The sequence below is a fragment of the Pleurodeles waltl genome, chromosome 8 (genome assembly GCF_031143425.1).
Source record: "Pleurodeles waltl isolate 20211129_DDA chromosome 8, aPleWal1.hap1.20221129, whole genome shotgun sequence".
Classification (NCBI taxonomy): domain Eukaryota; kingdom Metazoa; phylum Chordata; class Amphibia; order Caudata; family Salamandridae; genus Pleurodeles; species Pleurodeles waltl.
The window spans coordinates 1,238,840,101-1,238,852,930 of NC_090447.1; the positions used below are offsets into that span (position 1 = coordinate 1,238,840,101).

General features: G+C 43.3%; 1 protein-coding gene across 4 annotated transcripts in view; it reads right to left on the bottom strand.

Moving 5' to 3' along the window:
- The window catches only part of NBEA (neurobeachin), a 1,608,295-nt gene that overhangs the window by 42,025 nt on the left and 1,553,440 nt on the right, over positions 1–12,830 (bottom strand). For all 4 annotated transcript variants that reach the window (XM_069205539.1, XM_069205537.1, XM_069205538.1 and 1 more), the window contains 2 exons: positions 12,337–12,507; positions 792–893 (listed from right to left, as the gene is read on the bottom strand). In XM_069205539.1, the coding sequence (XP_069061640.1) occupies positions 792–893; positions 12,337–12,507 (273 nt within the window). The remainder of the gene's footprint in view (positions 1–791; positions 894–12,336; positions 12,508–12,830) is intronic.

The following is a 12,830-nucleotide window of genomic DNA, read 5'->3' on the forward strand; positions in this document are numbered from 1 at the left end:
AATAAACAAAAACGTTGTTAACTTCAGACTGACTTTCACACATTTGTCAGCCACTGCAAGGCCCTTCACCGAGTTACACCTCCTCCTTTTGACTGGCGAAAAGTGTCTACTGTTAAACTACAAGTTGTGAATGTTACTGCCTGCATATATGGCACTGCAGGCTACATTAAACTAGCTTAGGTAAGTCCACGATACCGACATTCAAGCTTAACTCTACACTACATATACAGAACTAACTGTGGAAAGAAACGGGTTAGGGATGGGGGTGGGTTAAGTTAGATTGGTGTTGTGGGAGGGGCGATGTTCCTTATTATTGTAAGGGGGGAAGAGAAAGAAAAAGAGAAACGGCAAGCCCTGAAATTTGTCTTATGTTTTACAATTCACCAATTTTTAATCCTTCCTCTAATATGATGTACACTGTATCCTTTTAATGGCTGCCAATAAAAACATATTTAAAAAAACAAAAACTAGAAGGTGTCAATTTTTTTTGCAAAACTTGTAATTTCAATTCGCCCCAAAACACCAGTTTCCAGACCAATCAGGATTTTCGGTAAAGTTGGAATCAAGGCCTTCGAAAGGTTGAGGTGTGAATATTTTAATAACACATGGGATGCATCCAAGATACAACAATGGCTCACTTATATTGTATCACAGATTTTTAGAACTGATCTTAACACAGCTGTCTAGTTACGAAGAGAGATTGCACATTGTTTATATATTGAATTATGCGGCAAGTGAATGCATTCATCAGACAACAAGGCTTTTTGATAAATTATAAAACAATTGCCCACCTTTAGCTCCACTGATCACAAGTCCGAGCTCTGCACACACAGATACACAGACCACCTCATGGTCATGGCCAGTAAGGACGGCTCGAGGAGCTGGATAATCACCTGCAAAAGACATTCACAGGTAACTATAAAAAAAATCCCCAATGCTATTGTAATTTTGTCTTATGTTTTATTAAGAGTATGTAAACTTTTCTTTATAATGAATACCGCACTCCAGCACATATTTATTACCAGATATATAGTAGCTGCCAGGTCTTAAAAATCCATCACGTTAAGTCTTTCCCATAATAAACACAAGATATGTTGGTTGTTTAAACAGAACCAGAAGCCATCATAAAGTGGCCTTAAAAACCAAAGGAGGTCACTGGGATAGGAAAGAGGGACAAGGAGATAAAAGAGGAGAGAAAACAAAGAAAGGAGGCGGCTTGTAAATAGTAGGACTTGTCCAAAATGCTTCCATCTTGCTTGATAGAACATTTATGCGCTATAGGTAGCCAACTATAGCAGTGTGATTGGCTGTTCTCATAGTCAGGTTTTCCTCTCTCTTTACTTCTTCGTTGTCACTCAACACCATAACCGGTTTTAGGCACCTAGATCCTTTCAAGGAAACAAATCCCTTGAGGTCTCTATTATAAAAAATCCAGAAGGAGACCCTCAAAGCCAACTTTAAGAATACCACCTTCCAGTGGACAATTTCAATATAGGCGCAGAGGTGCAAAATACTGCTAACCACATGGTGCCTGTACCACAGAGGTGAAGAATCCCCAGGGAATTCCCAAGACCCAGGGATCACAAAGCAATGGACCTCACTGGTTAGTTCTGTGTGGTTACTAAGCAGCTAAGGATGAACTTTCGTCTGCACTGTGGACATCGTAGGAGTGAGAGGCGGAGCACTGGTTTCAAACTCTATCTCTCAGAGACACTGGACAGTCTGCATTAGAAGGTGAGGTGGGTAGTACCATGTAGGCAGGTCAAATATGTGACTACATCATTCTGTGGGAGGATGCCTGTGGCGTTGTAAGAACCATGTTTCCCCTTCCAATATGTGTCCTTAAGAGGACACACTGTGAGGCACACAGCTAGGACACATCCAGAGAGCCTCTTTGTCCTTGGGCCCGCATTAGTGATATGTAGCAGCTAAGGTGTTCCCAAAATTGCATGGGGCCACTCCCCTGTGAAAATGAGATCATGCTCCATTTAAGTGCAGAGGCGTAAAATGTGCTCCCACCCAATCACTATTACAGAAGGGACAGCAGAAGCATCCGCCGGACACACACTCAACCCCATCTTCATCGCCAGCAACCATATCTCCATTAGCCACATCACTGAACTCCAATGGACCGACCACCACTGCATCCACTTAACTGTCGGCAAAACCCCTGACCAACACCTTGCTCACCTACCACCCTGCAGGAGCTGGAACCAGATCACCAAGGACCAGCTACTCACCAGCCTCAACAACTCACCCCCCCCCCCCCCTCCCCAGACGACCTCAACATTAACACAGCTGCCCGGGACCTCACCAACTGGATCTTAGACTGCGCCACCACCTTGGCCCCATCAACAAACCCTCCAACAGACACATATCAATGAAAGCCAATTGGTTAAACCCACCCCCCTCAAGGAGTCCAAACAAAACTGCAGACGCCTCAAAAGAAAATGGCGCACCAACAAGACCCCCACCAACCACGAAGCCTTCAAAAAAGCCATATACACACACCACCAACTCATCAGGACCACCAAGAGAAACGCCTTCCAGGAATGCATCAACAACAATGCACACAACAGCAAAGAACTCTTCATGATCATCAGCGAACTGACCAACCCCAGAGCGAACTCCACGGACATCCTCCCCTCACAAGAACTCTGCAACAACATCTCCACCTACTTCCACCACAAGATAGCAGATATCTACAACAGCTTCCCGACTCAGGACGATCCCACGCCACCAACGAAGCCCCTCCAAACCCCTACCACCTACTCTGCTGGCCCAACATCTCAGACGAAGAAACCCTCAACATCATGAACTCCATCCACTCCGGCTCTCCCTCCGATCCCTACCCCCACCACACCTTCAACAAAGCAAGCAGCACCATCACTCCCAAACTCCGACACATCATCAACCTCTCCGTTGAAACTGCCACCTTCCCAGAAATCTGGAAATATGCCAAAATCAAGCCCTTACTGAAGAAACCCAGCGCAGACCCAGACAACCTCAAGAACTTCCGGCCCATCTCTCTATTCCCTTCCCAGCTAAAGTCATCGAAAAGGCTGTCAACAAACAGCTCAACAACATTCTGGACCCCTCACAGTCCGGCTTCTGGAGCAACCACAGCACCGAGACCGCCCTCCTTGCCGCCCAAAGAACATTTGCATTCTCCTAGACAGGGGTGAGACCTGCAAGGCCCCTCTTTGAGTCCCACACTCTTCAACCTCTACATGGCCCCCTAGCCACCATCTCCAGACACCACGTCTCATACGCCGACGACACTCAGTTAATCATCTCCCTTACCAACGAACCACACACAGCCAAAGCCAACTTCCACAACGGAATGAGATGAAGGAGAGCTGACTCAAGAAAAATACTGAAGAAACAGAAGTCCTCGTCATCAGCAACAACCCCTCAGCCTGGGACATCTCCTGGTGGTCCACTGTCTGAAGCACTCCGACCCCCACCGACCACGCCCACAACCTCAGATTCATCCTGGACTCAGCACTCTCGATGAACAGTCAAGTCAGCGCAGTCTCCTCCGCTCGTTTCAACACCATGTGCATGCTCCACAAGACTGCAACGCATCCAGAACGCCTCTGCCCGTCTCATCAAGAATGCCCCCAAACACAGCCACACCTCCGCTCTACTGAGAGTCCTGAACTGGCTCCCAATAGACAAGAAAATTACATTCAAACTTCTCACGCACGCATACAAAGCCGGACCAGAATACCTCAACCAGTGACTCCACTTCTATACGCCCACCAGGCAGCTCCGCCCTGCTGACCTCGCTGCCGTCCCACGTATCCGGAAGGCCACAGCTGGAGGAATGTCCTTCTCCCACCCCGCCGCCAAGACCTGGAACTCCCTTCCCATCCACCTCAGAAGATTTCCCACTCTATCGAAATTCAGAAAATACCTCAAACCTGACTCTCCACCTGATCACCTCTGTTCTTCGACGACCACTCACTTACTGCCCCCCCAGCGCCTTGAGACACTAGCAGGTGACTAGCCGCACTTTACAAAAAAAAATCTGCAACTCGGGCTCCTTTTGTAATACAATGTGCCTCAAAGTGAGCAAAAATAGAAAAATGGGGTGCATGCACCCTTTGTGCCAACTGGACACATTATATAATACAGCAACCCCAAAGACAGCTACCCTGGGACAGGGTTAGTGAAAATTACCAGGCATCAAATATGCTGAGACACTTACGCACAACGATATTACCAGTGAAATGTATACGCAATTTTACAACTAGTGTACTCTAGAATCAATTCTCTGATGGATCACCGTTTCAAACAGAATCCTATATGTACTGCACAGGATGTTATTTCCATGGCAACTGAAATCACATATGCCAGGATCGTAAATGTTTGTACGTAGGCATGTTTACTAGACATTAGTACGATTTTATTTAAAAAATGAGGAGATACTGTTCTGAAACATATTGATGAGAATGCTGATTGGGATGTTTAGTTTTATGAAATTGGCTTATTAAGAACGGCCTCTACTGTAATAAATGCATTACTCATACGCTTGTGAATCAAGGATTAGATGGTGTATGTTTATTTAGCATAGCCGAAATAAGCTATTATTTAATTATTTATTTTATGTACTTTTAGAGCGCACTTTTTCAAAAGCCTCAATTGCCTTGACTAAATAAATGACTGCAAACACGCTAGACTTGCCTAACTTGAAATGTAACATTTCAAAGTAAGACCTACATTATATGTTAAAATTATGTGTGCGGATTTATTCTTTGTTTCTTGACAAAGAACGCACATACATTGCTCTTAGGTCTAAAGTTATTTTAGGGTTTTATCTGGTGTGCTGAAAGGCAATTTTAGCCAAGGTAGATAAAATCAAATAAAATACATGTTCCATCCCTGAACCACAAAAACAAAACACGCGTTTTCTGGCTTTTAGATATTCCAGAGGGATAACAGTAACGTCATGCATGGGGGTAGCGGCTTGGGGGGTGGTGGGTGACACCAGCTCGCAATATACTGCGCTGCAAGGGACAGATGTCAAGCACCTCGGCAATCCGTCAACATCAAGCCACCTCTTCTGTCACAGCCCCAACAAGAGTGATAGATGCAGCAGCGGGTTAAAGGCCACGGCACGCGGGCCGCTCTAGGTGAAAGGACAAAGGATGGAAACAAAGATCGGACTGGGATGGCTTTCATATATGAATAATGGGCTAAAAACGGACTGACCTGTGACGGGTTACAGTAGCAGACGGAAGAGAGGAAAAAATGAACACGCTGCAATATTTGATTCAAGCGGTGCGCACATGCTTTCTGTGTGCGGTTGCTGAACATAGTTTCATGTGTACTCGTCTTGAAATTCGCAATTGTCAACCAAGAGTCAAATTTACTTGAGATAATTGCTTGAGTGGACTGATATTGTAATCTTGCACAAATGCAGCGGCTGAAAATGTATAAGAATATCACAATACTCCAAACATTCAACCTGGGGATTCCTGGAGTTGGTACACCGCCCGCTTGCTTTCTTTTAAGCCTGGGTCATTATAAATTTCACTAAAATCCCTATGGAGGCCCAAACGGGTTCCGGCTGAGTTGGAGTTTGCGTGTTGCGGTTATTCTGTGGGAGTTCCCGCAGCCGCCATTTGTTTGTGAAAAGCAAGATAAATAGTCCTTGCAGAGAGGCGGCGGGGGGAGGGATTGTTCGAAATAGGTGAGTAAAATGTTGGTCGTTATTATTATTCCGGGTTCAAAAACCCTATATTAGATCAGGAATAATGAACCCAGTATTTACCACACTCTCCAGTATTGGAAATTCCGGATATGGTATCACCATCTTCCAATAATCGAGTTAGTGGACACTCGACATTCATGTACAGTGGAATGCAATACCTGCATTTCTATACCCCTCTCTTTTAACTCCAATCTGTAGAAGGCCCCATACAACACTGTTTACGTCAATTATGACTTTACTGACAGCAAATTAATATGTGCACTCAATGCGACAGATAGCTAAAGCAAAACATCTAACTAAACTGCCCGAAAAACTATATTCATCCAATTCTTGCACCACAAGGATCAGCACACTCCTAACTGGATGAGCCAAAAGTCAGCATCCTGACAGGGGAGAGGGACACAAAGTGCTCAAGTAGAGGTCAGAACACATCTCCTGACCAAGGCCAATAACGGTGGCCCCAGCATGCACACATGGACTTTTGAACATGTTCGAATGCTTCACCCAAGTATGAGTGGCGACGGCTCCGTTACTTGTGGGAGGGACCTGTCTTAAATCATGCTCGTGCAAAACAAAAGTCATCCATTTAACAATCTGGTGAATATATAAATACTAGACAGGACATTTCAGCATCCCGGAAACTACTGCAGCATTCTGCAATGAAGTCTTCTGCACTGGAGCTACGTGTAACCACCCAGATAATGCCAATAGGACAACACAAAATAATAGCATTGAATTACTCTCCATAGAACTATTTAATCAGCTGCAGACATATTTTTCTGCATTTCTAGCAAACAAAAACAGAAATCCTTTGTAAGTCGGCACTGACAATGGCAAGCAAAGCCACCAGCCATAACATTTAAAATACTAGGCAGCAATATGAACTTGGAAGCACAAACCACTACTCCATAATTTTCTTAGTTTGTAGAAACCCCACATAATCACGGCCATCAGTGACAGTTAGCCAAGAATAGAACTTGCTTCATCTGACTTGACCACTGGTGCTAATAGCACAGTCTATGCCCCCTTTTGTCTCAGGGTTCATAAAGTCAGAAGCAGGAAGTAAGTGGGCTCGAAGAACCTTGCTTGCTTTCTGTGGGCTCCACTCTTAGCCCTTTCACTAACTGTTCCACAGTAGAAAGGAGGCTCTTAAAGGGATCTAGAAGTGACAGGGTCTCATCCCTGTGATGTCATGAGTAGTCCAAGGGTGCACGATGTCACTTCCGCGACCCCTATCATTTTGGTGAATCGTTGACATACATACCAGGGCTTCACGTTGAGGCATCTGGGTGTGCGGGAGTAAGATATTTTAAGACCATCTCAGAGCTGATCTTATTTCTAGGAATAATTTCGACCACTTTTTAGTAGTGTTCTGTTCTAGAATGGAGGTTAACGGCAGTCATGAATTTACAGCTGGGTGTAACCATATGACCAGTGGGACAGTGGGATGAATACCACTTACCACTGTCATCATTGCCAATACCACTACGGTTATGAGATGCCGAAGAATAGTAGCACACATAGCTATTAAAATATATGAAGAGGGATTTTTAAGTTTGACAAAACCCAATCTAATGTGACCCTATATTTAAAATGACTACTAGTGTAACACTCCAGGCAGGGTTTAGTTTGAAAAAAAAAGAGCAGGCATCCAAGCGTTTTCTGCGATGCCTGCTTACTGTCTTGCAGGACGCTAAGGTTATCTAGTTCGGCTTTAATTCATGCCTCCTCCTTTCACCTCCTTATATTTCCTTCTTCTTATCTCACTCTTGCGGGTTCTTATTCATCACTGCTTTCTACTTTTGTTAATTCCTTCTTAGCGTTCGCTTCCTTCTTCCTCTCTCTTGCTCTGCATCAGAGCCTGGTTAACAAAAATAAGGCAGGGTCCCCAATAATGAGAGCCAGTGTCCACCAGCAAGCACCGGCACACATTAAGCACTACCTTCAGCATGTTAATCGAAGTTTCCAGCAGACCTACGAACAAAACAGCACTAGTGAACTTGCACCTCTTGTGACTATCCTGTTGGAAGCTGTGTAATGAGAAATGTCAGATAAAGTCCTGGGATCAATGAAATGTCAGCCCCTGGGGATAGCGCATGAATAGCATTGATCCTTATTAAGAACACCAGGCAGAAGGTGAATGCAATATATGGTGGAGAGGCTCCAGAGGATAAGAGACCAACTCCACTACACCAACCCAATGAGAAATTCAATCACACTCCCACCGCCGGCTGCCCGCGCCACGCTCGCCTCCCTCATGCAGGAGACGAGTTCCAATTAAAGCGTGCAAATTAATTTCTGGCACTTCCAAATTAGGTTTTTTATTTGTGAAAATGTCAAATTTTCATAGGAGCCTGCTGGCCACCGCCTCCTTTGTAATTTTATCATTTTTGTCCGTACTGGTCAAAGCTCATTGCGAGTGCTTATTTTATTTTGTTTCTAAAGTCCCTCCCATTCCCCTACAGAAGCCCAATTTAAATGATGCTGCTCGTGTGACTGTCTAAATACTAACAGTTAGTTTTGCTTGTAGCTGTTCTATTGGTACTGAACATAGGAAGCACTTTCAAAACAGAGCACAGAAGACTATTAGAAATGTCTGCAGGATGGTCAACAAGTGTTACGGAAGCTGGGAGAAGGCACTGATGTTTAGGGTGCTTAGCTGCAGAGTCAGTACTAAAACATTGCTTCAACTACCAGTAAAGCACTTGATATGTTATTCGAATATTCAAAGTGTGAAAGTGGGTGCAAGAGTAGCTCATGCTTTTTTGTTTTTATGGCATCTATGTGTTATAGCTGGGGTGGTAAATAAAATGTATAATTACGAAACAACAAACACAGACTGAAGATAACGTTTCTAGCCATCTGAAAATGGCACTGTAGCATATTGTTTTGTACTTTGGGTTGGCCGTAACCCTATGAATGAAAACATAAATGTTACATGGAAAGACTAGCAGACGTTTTTAAAGTGTTACTGAGGTAAAGTTTAGGGATGGGTTTTCATAAATACACCCTGTGGTGGGAAAAGGACTCACATTCACAGTCTGGTGGTGGCAGGGGTGTGTTGTGCGCTACTTCAAGCATCTCCTGGCAAGGTTGGTGGCAGCTGCCGTCCTTTTACAGCAGCACTTCCAACCAGTAAGTGGCTTAGGAATAGGAATGGAGTAGAGGAGTAACCCCTTTCCTTTAAACAGAAGCAGGCTCCAATAAAAGGACATGTTGGTTTAACTCAATAATGCTCTTTATGGGTTTTTTTAAATATGTGTTTGGGCTAAAACACATTTTGCTATACCAGCTGGGAAATATTACATTTACTAAATGATTAAGACATAATAGACTCCATAGACAATTTTAAAGGGAATATGAGATATTTGCTAGGCCCTGACCTTTTTGTTAAAATAGATACAGATACTGAAAACAACAAAATATTTCTTAGAGCATACTACAAGGTTAAGTATTTTTCTGTGGCAGCTTTATTCAGGTCAATAGAGTTGACTCTATTACCTTTAGATCGATTCAAATTTAGGCTAAAACAATTAGTAGATATTTCGCCATGTTTGATGAAGGAGAAATATGTTTCGAGAAATAACTTGGGTGTTTCACTGACATTTTCTGAAAAATGAGGACACAGAGTGTTTTAGAAACCATCTAGTGACACAGCCACCGTTCAAGTAGCCACAAATCTGTGATGAGCCTTTACCTATAAGGAAAGAGAACGGCTCTCTTCCTTCTGTAGGAGTTCTCCCAAAGTTGACTTGTTTGAGAGTGAGCCATTGCATCTAGAAAGCTGTCGTTATGTTCCCTCTGTATCCTAAAATCCCACAAGGACCTTCTGGATTCCATAAGTTTATGGACTATTTCATCAAGAGACTTGCAACGGTTCATTCCATAACCACGGGCTCTTTAAAAATACTCAACGTGCCCTGATCCCATTATGTGACACAGTAATTGTGTCTGTGGATCAATAAGGCAATTTTTCATTTTACTGTATGTGCAGTTGGTTGCAAGAGATATGTCTCAAAGCCCTTAGCAAATCCCACAAGAAATGTACAATGGAAATGCAATACCCAGTGATATTGCTTCATTGAAAAATGGTATCCAGCAAACCATAGGAGAATCGTGGCTCTTGGGAAAGAGCGTGTAGCCCAGAGCTATGGTGTTATTCAAGAAGTATTAGGTGAGAATATAAATTAAGAAAAAGGGCAGCGACTGAAAAGGAAGTGCCTCTGGTCAGCTTAAACAAAGCATTCTACATCCAGTACTCCAAGATCTATAATCTTGACTTTACTACAAAGACCACTGAATACCAGGGGTTTCTGTAGCAAAACAGGGAGACCTCCAGGCACAACCCCATTCCCTTTCAAGCCACCACAAGCCTCCAGCATCCTTCTGAATCACATGATTTCTGCCTCTGCTAACCTTCATTATTCTGGAGTCAGTAGATGCCCTATTAAAGCTTTATTTGAAAGCCCAGGGCGCCTCTCGCGGTGAGTCGCAATCAAGGGCACCTCACACAGTGAGCCACAAATCATCTTCATGAGCAAGAAATTATGCAAATGTTCTAACTAGAAAGGAAAAATAGACTTTTGTATAGGATAGCCCTCTTGTTGCAAATCCTTCAAGGAAAATAATAGCAGGTGACCAATTTCTTAAAAAGTCCGCCGGACAATGGGGGAGATCGTGTAAACAGAGGTGGAGAGGTTTAGGCACACTGTGAATGTTATTGAGGCACACACTACATTGAACTCTGTGCTGACTCATTCAACTGTTGTAAAGATGTGGTGGTCACGTTTTATATTTTTCTCTTTGTATACTTATACATGTGGAAATCTTCTTAGGACATAGACTTTTTGTAGAAAATATGTTATTCAACCTGTGCAATTTCATTGGCGACACGTTAAGTGAAGGCTTTTGTGTGATGTTTTAGAAACAATTTCATTCTTCAAAATGGCGAGCAAAACAAAGCACTAAAGCAATGGAAGCTACATTTTGGAACCATGTTTTCAGCATGAGAACACTAGCTAGATAAAAACAGACAACAGCTCCCTTTCTCCTTCTTGAATGCAAGTAAATTGCCTATTGTTAATTGGATGCGATGAAGCATGAATTGATAATTAACTGTCTTTCATCTTAAAAGACCATTACTGAGCCAAGCACCTAACCTAGCTAATTATTATAACCTATCATGTGTTTCGAAATCGTTCACATTCTTGTACCCTCCCATATAAAAAAGATCATCACTGCCTCTCCATGACAGCCTCGTGGAAACCATCTTTCCGGCGTCTTTTTATAGGTTCCTCCCGAAAGATGTTAACTAATTGGATTTGCTGGACCCCGCACATTTCGCTGCCATTTTTTCCAGCTAACGAGCCCTAATTTGCTGGTTGAAATGTTTCTTGATATAATGAGAAGGTTGGCTTTCGGAACCTGCTAACCTTAGATGCTTTTTAATGGAAAATATGTAGTTGAAGACTATACTACAGTTCAGACCTAAGCAGAGAGTTGTTAATTAAAGACCATCAAAACATCTCTGTTTTGAGGTTTTGTGTAGAATCATTTCAAAACCCTAAGATACTTCAATAACTTGAAGATTAGTGTGAGATTTCAGGTAAAAGGAAAACCAGACGCAGGTCTAAGCAACTGTTTTGATTTGAAACAGATTAAGCACCATAGACCAGTTAGTCTCGCCGATCCAAATTAATGTTCACAACATCAAAAAAACAGAAAATGAACACAAGTTCCTGCCTGTTATTTCGGCGTGGAAGAATGCACAGTTATCCAACAAAGAGACTGAAACATCCTCTTTAAAATAACTGAAGTATAGGTTCCTTCAGTAGAATGGACGTACATGCTTATAATCACAATTTTATGAATGGTGCCTTCTTGCACTGCATTCTTGGGACCTTTCATTTAATATGAAAACATAGGCCCTCATTAAGAGTGTGGCGGTCTTAAGACTGCTACACTCATAGTGGCGGTCTGACAGCCACATTACCACCGCCACAGTCTGACCGCTGGCACCGCCAGATTGCCGCCAGTTGACAGCCTGTTGGTCTCGGCGGCCGTCAAGCAGCGCTGCCCTTCGGATTATGAGTCCCCTTTCTGCCAGCCGAAAGGCTGGCAGAAAGGGGGTGTCAGGGCTACCATAGACAGCCCGTCGTGCTTTTCACTGCCCAAAATAACGGGCAGTAAAGAATGCAACGGGTGCTCTCGCACCGGACGCACCAATTATGAGCCGATGTCAATGTTGTGGTGAGTTTCCCGCCGGCCCAGCGGGAAACCCGTAATAGGGCCCGCGGAGGGACGGCGCATAGGCGGTCATCCCAATGTGTGAAGCTGCCCGCCAAAGTCGTAATGAGCCCCATAATGTCCTCTATTGAAATGCTGTCAATTAACAGGCCATGTTTGTATAGTTATGGTCACCTTCACGGAATCACAAACGCTTCCTAATATAAATCAAATGATAAGCACCCTTTTGTCAATTGTCAGAAATAGGTTGCACCTTAAGATCTAGGAACAAAAAAGAACTGTGACAACAACTGCCATAAATCCAATAATCATTTTTGAAGATTCAGAACCTTTATTTGTGTCATGATAACAACACATTTAAAAATACTTACTGTTATTTGGGTTATCACCAATAATGTGATGTCGCCCACTCCAGTACCACAGAAGAAGTGTTGCATCCCGCGATCCAGAAACAATGTAGCAATCCCCGCCAATGTAGGACTCCGATCGAGCCAAGCAAGTGACAACATCCCAGTGGCCAAATACGATCTGTGTTAATTTTCCTTCAACAAAGTCAAAAACAATACAGGGGTTAGCTTGCTTTGAAGGCAAGTGAGAGCTTGTATATAATATATTACATGTACCGGCCATACTGTTCTGTATCATAAGAGTTATTGATAATTGCACAACCGATTCACTGCACAATCACGCATGGGCAGACTCTGGCATAGAAACTGAATTAAATGAGATATATGATCAGATATTGGGTTTGATTCACCAGGTCGAGAGTGAAGGTGGAAATTATTCCCTTTGGATTCTTAAACACTTTGAGACAATTTCTAACTTTTCTGGGATACATAAAGGATCACGTGCATAGTCCACATGA